Source organism: Cibotium barometz, chromosome 5 (genome assembly GCF_041138505.1).
Source record: "Cibotium barometz isolate CiBa-2024 chromosome 5, ASM4113850v1, whole genome shotgun sequence".
Classification (NCBI taxonomy): Eukaryota; Viridiplantae; Streptophyta; class Polypodiopsida; order Cyatheales; family Cibotiaceae; genus Cibotium; species Cibotium barometz.
The window spans coordinates 44,142,494-44,161,298 of NC_141050.1; the positions used below are offsets into that span (position 1 = coordinate 44,142,494).

General features: G+C 45.2%; 1 protein-coding gene across 1 annotated transcript in view; it reads right to left on the reverse strand.

The window, feature by feature from the left end:
• Positions 1-12,643: 12,643 nt before the first annotated feature.
• LOC147638535 (AMSH-like ubiquitin thioesterase 3) overlaps positions 12,644-18,805 on the reverse strand; it is a 75,682-nt gene continuing 69,520 nt past the window's right edge. The window contains exons 11-14 of the mRNA XM_086798446.1: positions 13,638-13,712; positions 13,437-13,499; positions 13,263-13,315; positions 12,644-13,186 (exon numbers count right to left, since the gene is read on the reverse strand). Of these exons, the coding sequence (XP_086654572.1) occupies positions 13,012-13,186; positions 13,263-13,315; positions 13,437-13,499; positions 13,638-13,712 (366 nt within the window). The 3' untranslated portion in view covers positions 12,644-13,011. The remainder of the gene's footprint in view (positions 13,187-13,262; positions 13,316-13,436; positions 13,500-13,637; positions 13,713-18,805) is intronic.

The window sequence follows — 18,805 nt, forward strand, 5'->3', positions numbered from 1 at the left end:
TCTATCTACCCCTGTTCATGTGATTCTCAATAAAAGATGGGCAGTCCTCTATGATAGACGCCAATGGAACTTCAAATTCAGCTCACTTTGGTCTAAAGAGATTCAGCCTAAGAAATCTGTGTTAATGTGGTTGATTATGCATAAAGCCATGTGGACAGGTGACAAATGTAGGAAATGTGGAATCTCAGATGGGATTTGTGTTAGATGTAAACTTTGCATCGAAGATATTGGGCATCTATTCAGAAATTGTCAGAGATCTGTTGACATTCTATCTCCGATTTGGGCTACTCTGGGTTGCCTGCCATCTGCTAAACAACTCCTTCTTGGGGACTCGGTTGGGGTGCTCTCTCGGTGTTAGAGCTGAATTCCTCTGGTTAATTTGGAGAGATAGATGTGCGACTGCTTTTGAGGCTGCTTACCAGATTCCAAATCTGAGAATGTTGTTTGCTGATTTTTATGTGCAGATCCATGACATCCACCTGGTTCACATGAGATTGTATACCACACAATATGCAGTACTTGGAGAACCCTCATTGCAATCAAGTAATCCGTCACAATATGCAGTACTTGGAGAACCCTCATTGCAATCAAGTAATCCGTCACAAGCTCAGCAATGTGCGCTTCAAATGAAGAAGGAGGAGGCCTTTCGCTTTTTATATACTTTGCAATCCAGGATTGAAGATTTGAGATAATGAGTTTTGTAATTGTTATTTGTGTTGGATTGTTTCCCAGCCAGACTGTGTAAATTCTCTCTCTTAATTAATTCTTGCGCTTGTTGGTTTTTTTTTTAATGTCTTTTGTCTTCTCTTTTGCATACATATGTATGTGATTGTGTGTGCACATATGTATGTGATTGTGTGTGCACATACACACGTATGTGTGATTGTGTAATGTCTTCATGCATGCATGTGTTGTGCAAGTGTCTTGATTGTGTGTATGTGTTAGTGTGTATTTGTTGTGTGTGTGTGTGTGTGTACATGGTGTGTATGTCTTTATATATGTGTATCCATAGCGAGTGTCTGCATGTACGTGTGTGTGAGCATGTGAGTATACTCGTGTGTACATCTATGTGTGTGCACTTGCAGGTGCATATGTGTGTGTGTGAGTGTGTGCATGTCCATGTGTGTGCACATGTACTTGTGTATGTGAGTGTATTTATGTGCTTGTGTGCATGTATACACATGTGTATGTGCAAGCTTGAGTATGTGTGCAAGTGTGCATATCTCTATATGTTGCATGTGTGTCCATGTGTGCGAGTGTGTGTATGTGTGTTTGTATGCTTGTGTGCACGTATCATGTGCTTGTGTCTGTGTGTTATGTGTGTGTGTGTATGCATGAACATACATGTGTACGTCGATATACATATAAATCTATTTATATATACATGCTTACATACCTATAGGGGATAAGCGAGTTAACCCTAGCTTCTTTGGTAGTTGGTTTGATGCACTCTCGTCAGGGGCAATGTCATCACCAAAAAGCCTTCCCGACCTTAAGTGCATGCAAAAGTTTTAATCGGCAAAGATTTCAATTTTCACATAATTGAAATCACTCAAGTCTGCAATTACCAGATTCTTGCAAAATCATGGGCATGATCATGCTAGGGATCATGTAAAAAATTTCTTGCATTTTTAACTATTTGATGCTACCCGTAGTATCAGGATGTCCTTAGGAATACCACTACGCACTCAATTTGGTGAAACTCAAAGTCTCACTTGATGTAATTTTACAGCATCGAGAATCATGGCCGCAATCCTCTGCAAAATCACGATGATGAGTTACTCTAAAAAGTTCAGTGAAGGTATATATGAGTTCCCTAAGGTCCCTAGTAATTATTTCAGGTGACAATCTAATCAAATTACCAAGTTGGATCATCGTAATTGATGATGTGCCACCGTGATTGATGATGTCAGCAATCACACGCGTGATTACTCGTCATGGTCGTGAATCGTGAACCGTGATCACAGTTGGATAAGATAAGATCAAATTTGATTGGTCAAAAATAATGCATAATCTTACGGTCAACAATACAGTTGGAATGTTAGAAAGTCACGGCCGTGATTTTGCAATCTGTAGAATCATGTCGGTATGAGTACAGGTTTTGACCAAAAATCGATGGTTGGGTATACAAATCTCAATTTTTCCAGTCCAAAGTTTCTAGTTTGGTCCTTTGCAACATGAATGTTTATGTGATAACAGTAAAAGGATCAATGACTCCTTAATTTTTCAATTCTTTAAAATTTAAGAAAAATGCAAAAAAAAAGAGTGTTCATGGCATAATCACGGCTTGATTAATTAGCTTCCACCATGCATGTACACATGTAAATGACTTGTTTTTTCTAACGCTTTATCAATGCAAATAACCATTGAAAATGCAAAAACAAACAAAAACAACCCTTTCTTTTCTATTTTCTTCTCCTTTCTCACAACCTTATCCGCTTCTCAACCATCCACCTAGCTTCAAGAAGCCATATCTAGGGAAAAGGGACTTGTAAGAAGGTGACATAAATACAAATAAAGTAACAAGAGACGGTTGCAACGGCAACGGTGCCAAAAATGTTAATGGGGCTACACTACCCCTTCTCAAATGTAATGGATAATGCTTACCTTAACATGGGAAACTTGCTAGCTCCCATCTAGTATCTCTTGAAAACTCCAAGCTACACTGGTGGTTTCTAGCTCCACTCCTTTGCCTCCTTCCTCAAGCTATCACCAAGAGGCTACCTTTCTCCATACAAGGACTCTCACTCCTCTCTACTCTTGTACTCATAAACATAAGCACAAGAGGAACATGCACCAAGAATGGAGTACTCTCTCCTCTCAACTCTCTCTCTCACACACCATATGCACACAAGAGAGCAAAAAGACTCAATTGGCACAAAGGGGGATTGTGTCTTTGCATTATGATAAGTTGATATTTATATAACTGGCCCTTATTCACACTTGGCTTAAAAAGAGCTGAACTAAATGATCACAAGAGTTACTTATTCTTGGGCATGGCCAGCTGTTCTTATAGTTTTAACCTTTATAGTGTGGTTCCATGACACTTATTATGTTATCTCTCATATGTACTGGAGAGATGCTAAGTTAACCTCAAAATGTGACAAACAGCCTTGCAAACTGATTTTGGGATTGTTGATGTGGGTTTTTCATCGCCCCTAATGGTGCTCAATAAAAGAGACGTCCTAATTGCCACGAGAGAAATTATGGGATTTTTGGGGGCATCACAAACTCGAAGTCGATGCTATAAGCATTTGAAAAAGTGTGGTGTATGTTGACATGATTTGAGCACTTCCAGCTGGGGTGAACCTTGATAGATGTGGTCTTGCTCGCATTTCCTCACTAGAGCTTCACCCAAAGATAGAACGGTTCCACACTTTTCATGAAATTCATGGCACTATTTACCAAGCCTATTGGTGAATTTAGGGCTTGGAGAACCCTGGTGCCTCTCCCATTTCTAGGGATTCCGTAGTTCCTCCCCCCATATCTGACTTTACTTGGATCATTTCTTCCCAAATCTCGCTTAAGATAGATTCGAAGGAAGATTGCCTTCTTTATCCATGGGGAAGCACTATGTTGAGTGTTGGTCGTTTGATGAGAATGAAAACTGGGTTTGTTTGAGGATGTATGGTTTGAAGCACTACAATCGACTCGATTATCGTTTCCAACAATTCGATAGGATCAAATTCCCATTAAAGAGTTTATCTCAAGTGAATCAATCCAACAGTCCCTATAGCGAGTTTGAATGGATTCAAACACGTGTACTACCCAAGTTGTAACCTAAGTTATAAAAAGTAAAGTTTTCTTTTTGGATTGAGTTTTATTTATATTTTGAACTCTTTTTTTCCACTTGAACTTGGCTCATGACATCACATCTCGTGGATCACCATGTCACGTAGTATGAGTAGACTCACATCTCGATGGTCTCGCGTCTAGTGGGCTCACATACAGAGGCCTCAGGTTTTATTTTTGGATTTAGTTTTTTTTTTGAATTCTTTTTTTTTCACGTGAACTTGGCTCGTGACATCCAGTATGGTGGATCACCATGTCACATCTGAGTAAACTCACGTCCGGATGGTCCTTGTGGGCTCACATCTGGTGGATCACCACGTCACATTTAAGCAGACTCATGTTTGGATGGTCTCATGTCTGGTGGGCTCACATCTGATGGGCTCACAACTTGTGGCCTCACATCTGGATGTTCACACTCTTGGTGGTCTCATGTCCCATGGCCTCACGTCTCTTTAGATGACATAGGCTCACGTCCTGGATGTTCTCACTCTTCGTGGTCTCATGTCTCATGGCCAGCCTAAGGTTCGAAGGCACTCTCACCAAAACATTTGGAATCCACTCACTATAGGTATGAGCAGTTGGGCGTACTCCCAAGTTGGGTGACAAGAGAGGGAGATTCAATGGTGTACATGTTGCTCCTAGTTAATTGAATTCCCTTTTACTTGGGTTTTGTGGGCTTGTTACCTTCTCGCCCCTTGATTTTAAGTCGTCGAGCGTTTAAGAATGGTGCGTAGCTTTCAAAGATGGCAATATGAGAGATTCTTACAATAAAAATCAATCAATGCCTGCATATCTTGGACGTGAGCCTTCCAGTTCGCTACAACCAACTTTGATACCTTCCTCAAGCTTCACAAAAATTCCGAGCAACTAGAGTTTTTGAATGGAACAAGCCTACAAGGTAGTTGATGTGACTTTGGCGCCTGTATATCCATTGTAACTCGACTACTTTTATTAGAATAGAATTTACCCATTGTTTTTTTTTTAAGTAAAACAGGGCTGATTTATATTACTACAAAATCTCAAAAGGCAAAATTTTATGCCAAAAAACAAAACCTATACAAAATCTCAGGGAGGGAGATAAGAGATAAGAGATGCGAGACATAAACCACTGTGGAGGAATGTTGGGGTACCACCTTGCAAGTGGAAGAAAATCTAGTAATGATTCCAAGTCTAAGAAATGTTCTCTCCGAAACTCACCAGACCAACAGGAGAGAGTCATCAAATAGTCCCATTCACCACAAAGCGTGTGAATGGTGTCGAACCAAATATCTACCAAAATCTGATGAGTGGAAGAAGATTATTCTCCAAGAGTGTGGCGACATTTGGGCCCTCCAAGAGATGTAAGATCGCTCACCAATCATGTGCCCAAAAGCATCTTTGATGTGGGGATTCCATAGGATAGGTGTCGCTCAATCTTCTCTATAAGAGTCGGCTTGGGTGAATGAGGCATCGTCTGAGAGAATGCCGAACACGCAATAAACTACAAAGAAAGACCGAATGAGGCAACTGATAGTCGACAATAGTGAAAATACATCTGATAAAAGGCCTCCAATCTCCACCAAGGCGAGGGTGACAATGACACACACCATCCCAAAGTAAGATCTTCCAAGTGTGATCTCCTGGAGCGAGCCCTCGAATCATGAATTTCGCCAATAAATCCTTGCTCTATGTCTCAAGGTCTATGATGCCCAATCCCCCATCATATGTCGATAGAATAACATATCCCAAGCCACTCTAGCTCATATTCTAAGTGCCATCTAACCCAACCCACAAATAATTTTGGATCAACGAAGTTAAGAGATGGAAGAGTGAAAGGCACCAACAAGAAGCGGCATACCAAGCCAACTACTTTTATTAAAATAGAATTTACCTTCCTCACATGCTTCTATGTTTTCCGTATCTTTTCAATTGATCTATATTCCCCAATTTGGCACTGGCCACACTCTTTCCCTGATCTATTTATACCTCTCATCTTGTTTCAACCTCTCTTCCACTCCACATTCACAACTTCCATTTTTTTTTACATCATCTCCTCATTCAAGGGGCGAACATTAAATTTGGTACCTTCAAGCAACTAATTCACAAAAGCAAAGGTTGATACCTCTAGATTGTGCAAATCCGTCATCCCAGTTCTTGAGTAAATGTTCAAGGGCAAGCTCCGTTTGTGACGAGAGCAAAAGTCATTGTGGGAGATTCTTTCCTTCCACCCCACAGGCAACATCGTGCACTAGCAAACCACATGTACCTTCATTCTTAAGATCATCTTGAGATAGTGGGTCTCTACCAGCTTTCCTTTATCCATCACACGTTTCATGTTGGATGACCTAAGAGGCCTCATACAAATATTTGCATATAGATGCACCAAGAATAAGAGGGCTCTCTTTGCAAAATCATGTTTATGCACGACGACCAATGACAAGGTTCTATTTCTCTGTCTAATTCATAAGAGCAACCAATATAACAGTGCAGCTCACGCAAGGATGTTAATTCAATGCAAATCATGAAGGTTAAAGACAGCTCAACCAAAAACTCCAAGAAAAGGTCCAGAACATCCCCTCGTGTGGATCAGCAGAAACAGCTCACACTAGCGTTTGACCTAATAAACCTTCTAGCGTTTGTGAGTCAGGGTAATCTACGGCCAAAGCACATTAAGGATTAGTCTTTGCCAAAGCCAAAGATCCATATCCTCAACATCCTCCAAGATGTCACTTTACTCCTACCCAATAGCCAGGAGTTACCCCAACACCCACCAATTAACTCCAATTTGAAGGCCGACCTTATGCTCAAGATCTTTTCAGAACCGTATGCTACATATTGTCAACGAAGGAGAGGTTTGCCAACACCAGAGGTTCAACAACATCATTAAAATTCCCTCTCCGACCACTGAATAGCAAGAAGAAATGGGACATCATTGTTGTGGAGCTCTACGTATCCCTCCGTTTTCAACCTTCAACCAGCTCAAAAACCCTTTTGAGGAGCAGCATGTCAAGCTCGCCATCGTTATAAATATCTTGTTTCCACCTCTCTACCTTGCTTGCCAAGAACAAGAACTCTTCCAGAGTCAAAATTTGTATAACAAGCATCAAAATATCCATGCCTCTGTTGGGGTTGAGGAAAGCTTGAATGTACACCACCACACACAGAGCTTGAACCACACACGTGAGAGAGAGCTAGTTGCTGGAAAGTACTCTTATGATAATGATCGGTACAAAAGTACTATGAGTACAAGATATAGCCTAGGGCAAAGTGCCCAACACACAAGTGTGTTCACACGAGTGTGTCCAGCCACATGGAAAAAGTGCCCGTGAGTAAGCTGTGTTCACACTTGAACTAGCCAGGAGTGGTCATGACCAACAAACCCCCCTCAAGTGAATGGTGTGAACGGAGACAGGGTGTAGCAGACTACCTTGGTAGTGGCTGTAAGCTCAAAGCTTTGCGAAAAGCTTCAAACTTTTCCCTCGAAAGAGGCTTTGTAAACCCATCTGCTATTAGCATGTGTAGACACATAAGCCAAGTCAATCTCTCCTGCATGGAGCCTTTCCCTGACATAATGATAGTGAACCTCAATATGCTTTGTGCGGGCATGAAATACTGGGTTTCATGCAACTGCCAAAGCACTCTGATTGTCAATGTAAATGGTGGTAGTGGACTGATGTCCAACACCAAGATCGGCTAAAAGGCGTCGTAGCCAAACACATTCCACAGTAACTGTAAAGGCTGTCCTGTATTCAGCTTCACAGCTAGAAGTGGCCACTGTAGGCTGCTTCTTACTAAGCCATGAGATGCATGAGTCACCAAGAAGAAAACAATTACCACTGGTCGACACTCACGTGTAATAGCAACCTGCCCAATCACTGTCTGTAAATGCAAGCAAGCATAGTGTAGAAGAACTGCCATAAAACAAGGCAAATTTTACAGTGCCTTTAAGATAGCGAAAGACACGCTTACATGCTTGCCAATGCATAGTGCTCGGACAATGCATGAATCTGCTCAACTGAGAAACAACATACTGTGCTCGGGCCAGTGATGACGAGCACGTCATCCACAAAGAATAAGGATGAGAACATTGTTCCCAATGTGGCATACATAAAGTGTACTCTTAGCTGAACTATCCTGAAACCCTTTGGCAGTCAAGTATGCATGAATTTTGTGGTAAGAATCACAAGGAGCCTGTTTATGACCATACAGTGCTTTATGTAAATGGCATACTTTACTTTCTGCACCTTTTTGAACAAAGCCAGGAGGCTGAGACACAAACTTCCTCTTGCAAATCGCCATTCAAAAGGTAGTTTTGACATCCAACTGATGTACATGCCATTGTTTGCGTGCAGCCAATGCAATAACAGTACGTATGGTAGTCATACGTGAAGTGGGAGCAAAGGTCTCCTCATAGTCAATGCCCTCACGTTGAGCATACCCTTGGCGACCAAGCGAGCCTTATGGCGATCAACTGAACCATCAAGCTTACGCTTTAGCTTGAAAACCCATTTTGTGCCAATAGCACACTTGCCAGCAAGCAAGTCTAACTCCCGAGTACCATTTTTGTCAATGGAGTCCAACTCCGAACGCATGGCTGCCACCCAATTGTCATCCTCCAATGCATCAACATGAGAAATGGGTTCCTCATTACAAGCGATGGCAACAAGAGCTGTATCCACATAATGTGAAGATGCATGGCGAGAAGCAACACGTGTACGACCTACGACCTGGCCATAAATGTAGACTGTTTGCTATCACGCAAAGTCTCAACCAGTCATCTAGGAACAGTTTTTGACTTCCTAGTATCTGCATCTTCCTCTACCAATGCATCACCCAAGGAATCTTGATCAGTTTGAGACATTTCAGGATCAATTTGGAGCAAGTTCAGCTGCTGATTTTCAGCAGGCATAGGTGGCTGTAAATGAGCCGAAACTGGCTCTACATTATCCACATTGGAATTGAATAAATAAAGGCAACAAAGTATCAAACACATCTTCCAGCCCAATAGATGACTGTCTGGTACATGAGACAAGTGGTTGAGATGCATATTCATCAAAGATAACATCTCGTGACACAATGATCTTGCATGTATTAGGCACATAGAGTCTTTATCCCTTACTCTCAGTACTATAACCAATGAAAATGCATTTGATTGCTTATGTCTTGCCAAACACCCAAAGACTCTCATATGAGTCACCACTGGAATCCTGCCATTTCATGCCTCATAGGCAGTCATAGATTTCAAGGCTTTAATGGGACAACGGTTAAGTACATAATTGGCACACACAACCGCCTCAAGCCAAAACTTACCAGGCATATCCTTGCTCTTGAGCATGCCACGTGCTATCTCCATAAGTGTACGATTACGTCTTTCTACAACTCCATTTTGCTGAGGAGTATAGGGTTAAGTACACTGATGGAAAATACCATGTAACTGCATGTAAGCTGTGAACTCATTTGATAAATATTCCCCCCCTCGATCTGTACACAATGTGACAAGCTTGTGCACAATGTGACAAGCTTGTGTCCACAAGCATTTTCAGCCATGGGATGAAAGTCTCTAAAAGCTGCAAAGGCACCTAACTTCATTTTTAAACCATACACCCAACAAAACCGAGTGTAGTAATCAATGAACGTGATGAAGTACAAGTGTCCTCCAAAAGATGGACCCTCATGGGGCCACAAAGATCACTGTGAATGAGCTGTCATGGATGGACAGCCCTCATAGCACCATCTTTAGAAAAGGAATTCATGTGCATCTTTCCAAGGATGCATCCCTCACATACATGCTTGAAGGGAACCTCCATAGGAGGGAGCTCATTCACCATACCTTGCTTCTGCAAGCGTACAAGAGATGGAAAATTCAAGTGACCAAACCGAGCATGCCATAACTCAGTGTCACTCAGCATGCGGGAGGTGGATGCAAGCATACCATCATGAGAATAAGTACTCTTGTCATACATGTCAAGCCTATACAAGCCACTGCATAATGTCCCAGAAAGCATAAGAGAAGCTAAATCTCTGCTGTCATTCATTGAGGAACAATAGTCAGAAAACTGAACCTTAAACCCAGATAATGCAAGGGCTGAAAAAGAAATGAGATTCTTCTTAATGCCTAGTACATATAAAGTGTCACAAAGAGAAACTATCCATTACATGTTGTTAGCTCCACATTGCCAATGCCTTTGGAGTAAGAGGCATCATTGGCACACATAACTATGCCACCTGGAGGTGAATCCTGCAAACTGACAAATAGATCTCTGCAAGAAGTGATGTGCTTAGAAGCACCACTGTCAAAGTACCAATCTCCAATTGAGATAGACATACAAGAAGTAGGCAAACTGCATGTAACCACTAATGCATATCCCTCATCAGCAAAGTCAGCCTCTTCTTTGGTGTCCATAGTAGCAGCCAAACCTTACTGCTTCTTTTTCTTTTCACTCTCAATGCGCTTCCTACATTCCTCAATAAGATGGCCAGGTTTTCTACAATAGTTGCATCTCTTCTTTTTCTTGGTTTCACCCTCTTTAGACGAGGTAGAATCTGAATGGGCATGTGGTTTGCCCTTAGGCTTACCACTAGATGCAACCCCAGATTTACCTTTGTTTCAATCAAAGGCACCAAATACCTGATCAACAGAAAGCATAGTAATCCTGTTAGAACGAGACTGCTCCTCCTGCAATAAGAGAGTCACCAACTCATCAAAGGTATACAAATTTGGATTACCCTTCATCAGTAGACGAAGAGTAGTAGCAAAACCCTGGTAGGATTCTGGCAAACCCTGAAGCACTGTAGAACCATCTGGAATGACCTCATCAATGTTGATGAGCTGCTCTCGCAAATCCTTGACGCAGGTAAGGAACTTGTCCATTGAATCACCCTCATCCATATGCTCAAACTCAATCTTCTTGCGAAGATAGGCAACACGAGCCTCATTGCGAACCTGATACAAAGAAGCAAGTACATCCCATGCACCCTTAGCAGAAGTCCATGAACGAATGTGCGGTATAACCTGCCTTTTGCATGAAAGGACGATCAATGAATGTGCCTGAGCATCCTTGGCATCCCATCTGAGCTCTTCTGGAGTGGGTGGCAAAGGTGCAGAAGATGTAGCACCACCTGAAGATGCATCATCACCTGCATCAATGATTCCTAAAGTACTAGCTGCTCCTACAGGTACAATAGGCCTGACATCAGCCCCTGATACATAGACCCACAAATTCTTTGCAACAAACTAATACATGTTTCATCATATATGCCCACATAGGATAGTTCGTGCCATCCAACTTATCATCAATGATGAGCATACCAAACAAATCACTAGTATTCCCAGACATGGCTGTCACAAATGCGTAGGCAAAAATCTGCAATCCAATGCTGAGACACACGAGAAATTGGGGGAAATGCCCCAATTGTGTCTTTATCACCTGTTCCAATGCTGTAACACCCAAAAAATTGGGGGAAATGTCCCAATGCTAGAGCAATGTACCTGTAATAGCAAAAATGCCTGCAAATAGCTCTGGTAACCCTGCAAATAGTGTTAATTTCTGCAAAATCTCCAAAATTTTAGTGCAATTATGCACCAGATCTGAGAAAATCAATACCAATGTCGCAATTTCAGGCTCAATGATGAAAAGCCTCAAAATTAATGTTGTCAATTTGCTAATTTTTCAGCAATTTCTGTAATATTTGATAGAGATTAGAAATAATAGCAAAACAACTTTACTGATTACTGATGGCCCTGGTTTCGAGAAGAAGATGCTGATGTTGATGCAGATCTGTACAGACTACAGCAGGTACCATGGGGTGTTGCAGACAGACAGCAGCGTTGTGAAGAGGTGGCGCGAGCAGGCGACACAGGGGGCAACGAGTAGATCTGAGGCGGCACTGGGCAGATATGAGGCAGCGTCGGGGCGGCGAGTTGCAGACAGGCGGCGCCAGGCAGATCTGAGGCGGCGCAAGGGCAACGAACTGCAGACAGGCAGCACCGGGCAGATCTGAGGCGGCGCAAGGGGCAGCGAACTGCAGACAGGCGGCGCAGGGGTGCAGAGGGGGGCACAAGGCGAAAGGGCGGCGGCAGATCTGAGCAGATTCAGGGCTGTACGAAACCCTAATGCAGGCAGCAGACAATACCAATGTTGAAGACCCTAACCCTTATGCTATGATACCAATGTTGGGGATGAGGAAAGCTTGCCTGTACACCACCACACACACACACACACACAGCTTGAACCACACACGTGAGAGAGAGCTAGTGGCTGGAAAGTACTCTTATGATAATGATCGGTACAAAAGTACTATGAGTACAAGATATAGCGTAGGGCAAAGTGCCCAACACACGTAAGTGTGTTCACACGGGGGAAAAAACCTGTGTCCAACCACAGTGAAAAAGTGCCCGTGAGTAAGCTGTGTTCACACCCGAACTAGCCGGGACTGGTCATGACCAACAGCCTCGAAGTGCTAGTTTAATAGGTACGACAGGTTTGAACCAAGCCCCATACACTCCAGACAACCAACACTCGGTCCAGAACTATGTTTATTGGATTTGGTAGACTTATCATACAACAGCATTTTTGGTCACCGGATAACAAGCAACCCAGGGACAACCACAAAAGCTAAGCCACTACAGACCAAAAAATTCAAGTTTTAAGGCCTCAGAAAATAAAAACTCCCTGTAAAATAAAAATACCAGCCCACTTCAAACGAGGACATTTGCATTTGTACACAAAGTACCAATTCACACCAACATGTCAAATTTATATCATGGGGGAGGCCACCTCTGTAAGAATTTTTACTGGAACAGCTTCTTAGAATTAAATGTGGTTGAAGTAAACCCAATAAGCAGTGGCCAAAGTGTAGATAACAACAGGGTGAGGAAGCATTTGAGTTCTCATTCAAGTAAATGCCAACATTTCAATATTCTTTTAAGTTGTAATATTGAGAACCATCAAATTCTTTCCAACACAATTTTCGATGTAAGCACTGCTTGCTAGAACTACATGTCGTGAAAAGCACATGAAAAAAAAACCTCAAGCATTGTCTTATCACAAATCTTACAGCTTCAATGTGAAGTGGGGCCTGACGCCCATAGAATGCTATCATTACCGTACACTTGCTTTGGCACCCAAAAACACTAGGAGCCAAGCAATAAATGCCTGGTATACAAATCATCTGAATAATCAGATGATGAAGGCCTTTGGCATGCCCCTTTATTATTACACAACTTTCTTTCTTCAGTTCTTAGCGAAGGTCTATCACTTGATACTGCAAATCCGCACTCATTAAGACATGTGCACAACGCTCATAAATTGGATTTCCGTCAGAAGGTGGGTCATGTGGATGAAATCCCCGCAATTGACACTTCTGGATAACTTTGACGCCCCCAGGGTCAGACAACCGAAAGATACCATACTTCCTGTGACATAAAATTTAGTCAATTGATCCACAATCACATAAGAAACAAAGAAACCTCTATATGCATAGCAACGTACCTTCTGCTATCAGTTGGAGCCATGACAATAGCAATGGCTTCTGGCAACATTACCTGCCAAAGCAGTGATGAAGATACAAAAGGTTGAAAAGTTACAATAATGACTAGTCAGCTATACAGGCTACTCACATCAGCTTTTGATGAGTGCAAAGAAGGGGTTGAAACAGGAACTTACCTGGTAGGAATAGTGAGTATGAAGATCAACTGATGACATAAAACACGATTGCGTTGGATGAGTCTGTAAAAAGAACTCATCAGGCATGGGTTCTCAAAAATCAGAATGCCACGAGGGTTGCACAAGTGTTGAGGGAGGGAGGGAGGGAGGGAGGGAAAGGGGGGGAGAGAGTGGGTTGGGAGCATGTTTTAATGTCCTCACATGAATCCATCCCAGTTGAAAGAGCCCACGCTTGTCTTGCCAATCAAAAATCTCCTCCTCATTTACTGTTTGACACTGTAAAACAGTGAAGCATAAAAAAAGGTTTCTAAATTATTTGTTTCAAATTCAATATCTGCAAGTAATTCTAAAGTGCACCACTCACAAAAGCCTCATCACAAACATATGGAACCAGGACAACATGCTTATGGCGTCCCTACTCTCATCCTCAACAATGGTACTTATAAATTATATAGAATGCATAAAATTGTCTCTATTTTAGCATTCATTTGGGAACAAGCCAAAACACACAAAATCAGAAACCCCTCGGAACTTCAACCTGACCAGCTGCCAACAAAAGCTTGTAATGTATCTAGATAAGATCTAGATCTATGAGTTAGTGCCCAACATAGTCACATGGAACGTGGAATGGAACGGGAACAAGGCCCGACTAACGGGGACGTTTGTACTATGAAGCTCTCATTGTCAAGATTACCACTTGCAACTTGAGCCAAAAGGCGCAAGTTGGCTGCCACATACACCAAATCATTTGTTCTAGTTGTTAACAAGCGGTACCTCTTCTTTGAGGCAGCATGGCTAAAGACACTCCATAGTTGCTCAATAGGAGAGGAACTTGCATTCTGACTAAGAATGCGGATGGCAAGACGTTGAAGATCTGGAGTTACTCCTCCATAATCCTCCCACCAAAGAGGCCCTCCAACATGTGTCTTGTCCACTTGCGCATCTGCAGAACCGAACTTTCCAGCTTTGCTCCTATACAAGGAGAGCTGGCTTCTAATTGCAATACGTACCACAGCATCTGGTACCAGTCTCGCAAGAATAAGATCCCAACCTTCAGAGACTTCATTATCCCTCTCTTGCCCATTACCCTGGAACTCCGGATCTAGCACAAATGCAGCCAGTAAATATTTGAATGGTATTGATCCCACCTATCCTGACATAGTTTTCGGAGTTGCTCTCGCTTGTGTTCATCTACTTCCAGCTCCTTGATGCGCTCCACCATCTTGTTGATGCCTTCCACACCTTACCAATGCATGGCTTTCTGCTATCCACAATTCGGAGCATGTGGATGATAGGCTTGGTGATGTCAACAACAGGCTTCACTTCACTCCATGAGTTGTCATCCATGATATGGTTGTGGCATGCTCTTCCCTGCGCTGTTCGAGAGGTTGGCCAACTGTTCCACTCATCGCTCACCACCATCTACTTGAGAACATTTTGCACCTCACCCTGGATATGTATGTATACACGAGGTTGCTCTGTCAGAGCAGGAGGCAGTCGCCATGGGCCACAGCCACTGGCGCCTGCTCCGTGATTCTTGTGGTACACCGGGTGGGCAGATTCGAAGCCGCTCGGATGGGGACTACTCTCCATCCAAGCCGCTTGCGAAGGCCCGCCGTACGGCTGAGACAGCACCCACCTCAGCAGGTCACCCATGAGGATCATCTCATGGAATGTACAGGGCCTGGGCGGAGCACATTTTATACGCTATCGAGGTTGCTTGAGGCAGGAGCTTCAGAGATGCCTGGTTGGTGGCAGCATTGATATTTTGATGATGCAGGAGCACCACTTGGGTGAGAGCAGGATCCGGAGATATGGTTCGGTGATGCCTGGTAGATGGGATACCTTTTGGTCTGCAGGGTTTGGTCCTTTGGGTGGACAGGGAGGAGTTTGCATGGTCATTGCAGATGTATGGTGGCAGGCCATTGTGGATCGAGGGATCATTGTGCCTGGCAGAGCACAGTATGTCATTCTGAGGATGCATGATGAGCTAGTGGGCGTGCTCAACGTCTATGCGCCTAATCATGCTAGTGCCAGAGCAGAGTTCTGGACCCAGGTTATGGATGCATTGCCAGAGGCCGCACATTGGTGTGTCGGGGGAGACTTCAACATGCTTGAGGACCCGGCCGATAGGGTGGGAGGCAGTCATGTTACAGTGCACGGCACGGAGCTTGCAGCTTGGGACCGGTTTTGCATGACATTGAGGATCACTGATGCATGGCAGCATGGGGCCTTTTCCCGCTCTCAGGACAGTCTTAGTTTCTCTCGGTCGGATCGTCGACAGGGAGGGACTAATTTATCTCGGATTGATCGCTTTTATGTGGGCGACTGGTTAGGGGAGCGAGGGGGCTCCGTCAGCATTCTCGCTGGCACCTCATTTTCAGATCATGCGCCAGTTATCCTGACATTGGAGGAGAGGACACGGGAGCCCAGCTTGCAGTTGAGGATCCCAGAGAGGGTACTTACAGATCCCAGTCTCGCTGAGGACATTGAGAGGATCTGGCATGATAGTCAGTGCCCTGACCAGGATGCAGCAAGGCAGTGTGCCCAGGGACTTATCGAGCTTAGCTCTTTTCTGCACGCTGCAGCTTTGACACGGCTGGGAGAGATTCGCGAGCGGGAGCATCGGCTGAGACGCAGCCTTGCCTTGCTTCAGCGCCTTCAGGAGCAGCAGCCTGCATGTGAGTGGTTGGCGTCACAGCTGAGCCAGGCACGCCAGGAGCAGCAGCTTGCATGTGAGTGGTTGGCGTCACAGCTGAGCCAGGCACGCCAGGAGGTTAGAGAGGCACAGGAGCAGAGACATGAGTTTTACTATCGTCGTCAGGCCTCTCAGTGGACGCAGCTTGGTGATAGAGTGACTGGGAAGTTCTTTGAGATCATTGGACCCCGCCATGCTCGGGCAGGAGTCCGTCAGCTTGGTAGACCGGATGGTTCGGTAGCTACTGAGCCTGGGGAGATCACAGCCATTGCCACTGCATTTTATAGAGACCTGCTTTCAGCGGAGTCAGCCACTGAGGACAGAGATGCTTGCAGACAGACTGTGTGGGCCCATGTGCAGAGGAGGGTCACAGATCGTATGCGTTCAGTTCTTGGTGCGCCTCTTTCAGAGATTGAGCTTGCCGAGGCCTTGAGGGTCCTGCCGCGACATAGTTGCCCAGGGGAGGACGGACTGATGCCGGCCTTTTTTATGCACTATTGGGACCTATTGGGGCCAGGCCCCCGCAGGGGCTTTCAGCATGTTTTGGATACTGGGGTGATGCCGCAGAGCTTTTCAGAGGGCTTGATCTATCTTATCCCCAAGGGGGAGGGAGTATCAAATGATATTCGGCATTGGAGGCCTATCACGATCCTCAATACTGTCTACAAGGTCTTAGCAAAGGCCTTGAGTTGGAGGATCCAGCCCTTCCTGCGGGAGTTGATTCATGCTACTCAGACAGGATTTGTCAAGGAGCGCAGTATCCTTGACAACATCTTCACTTTCTGGGAGGCGACGGCCCGAGCTAGATTTCTTGGCGAGGACTTGGTCGTGATGCTTCTCGATTTTGAGAAGGCATACGATAGAGTTGATTGGGGTTTCTTAGAGGGCACTATGCTTCGCTTGGGCTTTGAGCCAGGATGGATCAGAGGGGTGGCGGCTCTGTATTCCACAGCTCGCAGCCAGGTGTTGATTGCAGGAGGACGGGGGCCGAGTTTTGAGTTGACCAGATCAGTCCGTCAGGGTGTCCCCTTGCTCCTTTTCTTTTTCTCTTCTTTGCGGAGGCTATGAGCATGTATTTGACAGCAGAGGAGGTTGGTTTGAGAGGACTCCAGCTCCCAGTCCGGGGAGAGGACCTGCTTGATGCTGAGTTTGCAGACGACACGGGCTTATTTTTGCATGGCCAAGAGGCCAATCTTCTTCGGGCAGAGCAGTCGCTCCAGGTTTTTAGTGCAGCCTCGGGAGCATTGATCAATTGGCGCAAGACAGTGGCCTTTTGGATCAGTAGTGCTCCTACTCCAGCATGGAGCCCGGACCCCGGTTTTAGATGGATTCCTCCAGGCACAGCAGTGCGGTATTTGGGATGCCAGATTGGCCTGGATTTGTCACCTGAGCAGCAGATTGCCCCGCTTCTTCTCAGCATTCGGAAGAAGCTTTTGTATTGGAGTACAGCTCGACTATCCTTGGCCGGGAGGGTGGTGGTGGCAAATCAAGTGCTGTTAGCGACCATGTGGTACATTATGTCTTGCTGGATCTTCTCGAGCTCTTGCATCAGCCAGGTACAGAGGCTAATCAGGAACTTTTTGTGGTCTGGGCGGGACGGTCAGCCAGCTCGGGCAAAGGTTGCATGGGCAATTATTACACTTCCGCTGGCTCAGGGAGGTTTGGGCATTATAGATCCAGTCGATCAGAGTAGAGCCTTATTGGGGAAGCTTATTGTTCGGGGGTTCCTTCCAGGCGCTGAGCCTTGGAAAGAGCTCCTCTTGCAGCGGCTGCAGGCTCGGGCGCCCCCAGCAGGGGGCACTTGGGCACCAGAGATTCACTGGATCTTCATAGAGATAAGGAGGACAGGCCTCAGTAGAGGATGGGAGGACAGATTTGCTTTGAGTATCCTGAGAGCTTGGGAGCTGCTGAGACCGGGGCTCTCTCAGCGACCTCCTTCTTGTGTTGAGGAGCGGGCCAGACAGCTGCTCATCTGGAGCCCTGCGGTTCGCACAGAGCAGGGTCATATGCTGGGTTCTCAGCCTCGTCTAGCCTGGGGGCCTTTAGCGGCAGGCCCAGCTCGTAGCTTTGGAGACTGGCAGGCCTTCTGCAGTCTCCCAGAGGAGATTCAGATGGAGAGGCTGAGTCACTTCAGAGGGGGGTTGATTATGAGGGATGATATCCAGGAGGCACTCACAGAGGAGTGGTTCACGCCTCTCGAGCCAGTGGCCCCACGGTGGATGGGAGCCTTTACTCAGTTGGAGATCCTGATCGCGGTCAGAGCTTGCACTGAGGATGGCAGTTGCCTCTACTATGAGATTCAGGATGAGGGCAGACTCCAACGAGTGGAGGTGGAGTCGCCTTTGGTTGTAGAGTGCACTTTTCAGAGGATTCGGGTAGTGGCCGCCGCTTCTCGGAAGTGGCATATTGACCCCGATCCTGCTGATGTACTCCCGGATTGGCGCATATGGGCATATGCAGCGCGCCCCTTGGCCCGGCTACAGTGGGACCCCGGGGAGTACGAGTGGCCTGATCCTTATGCATCCCTTGAGGCCACAGAGATTACCTTTTTCCAGTATACTGTTCGGCTGGGACGGCATATTTTGACCGCGAGGAGGACGGTCTCTCCAGCGGCAGCGGGGCATTGGCGGCTACAGGGACTTTCTCAGGAGTTCCTGGAGGATTTTTGGGC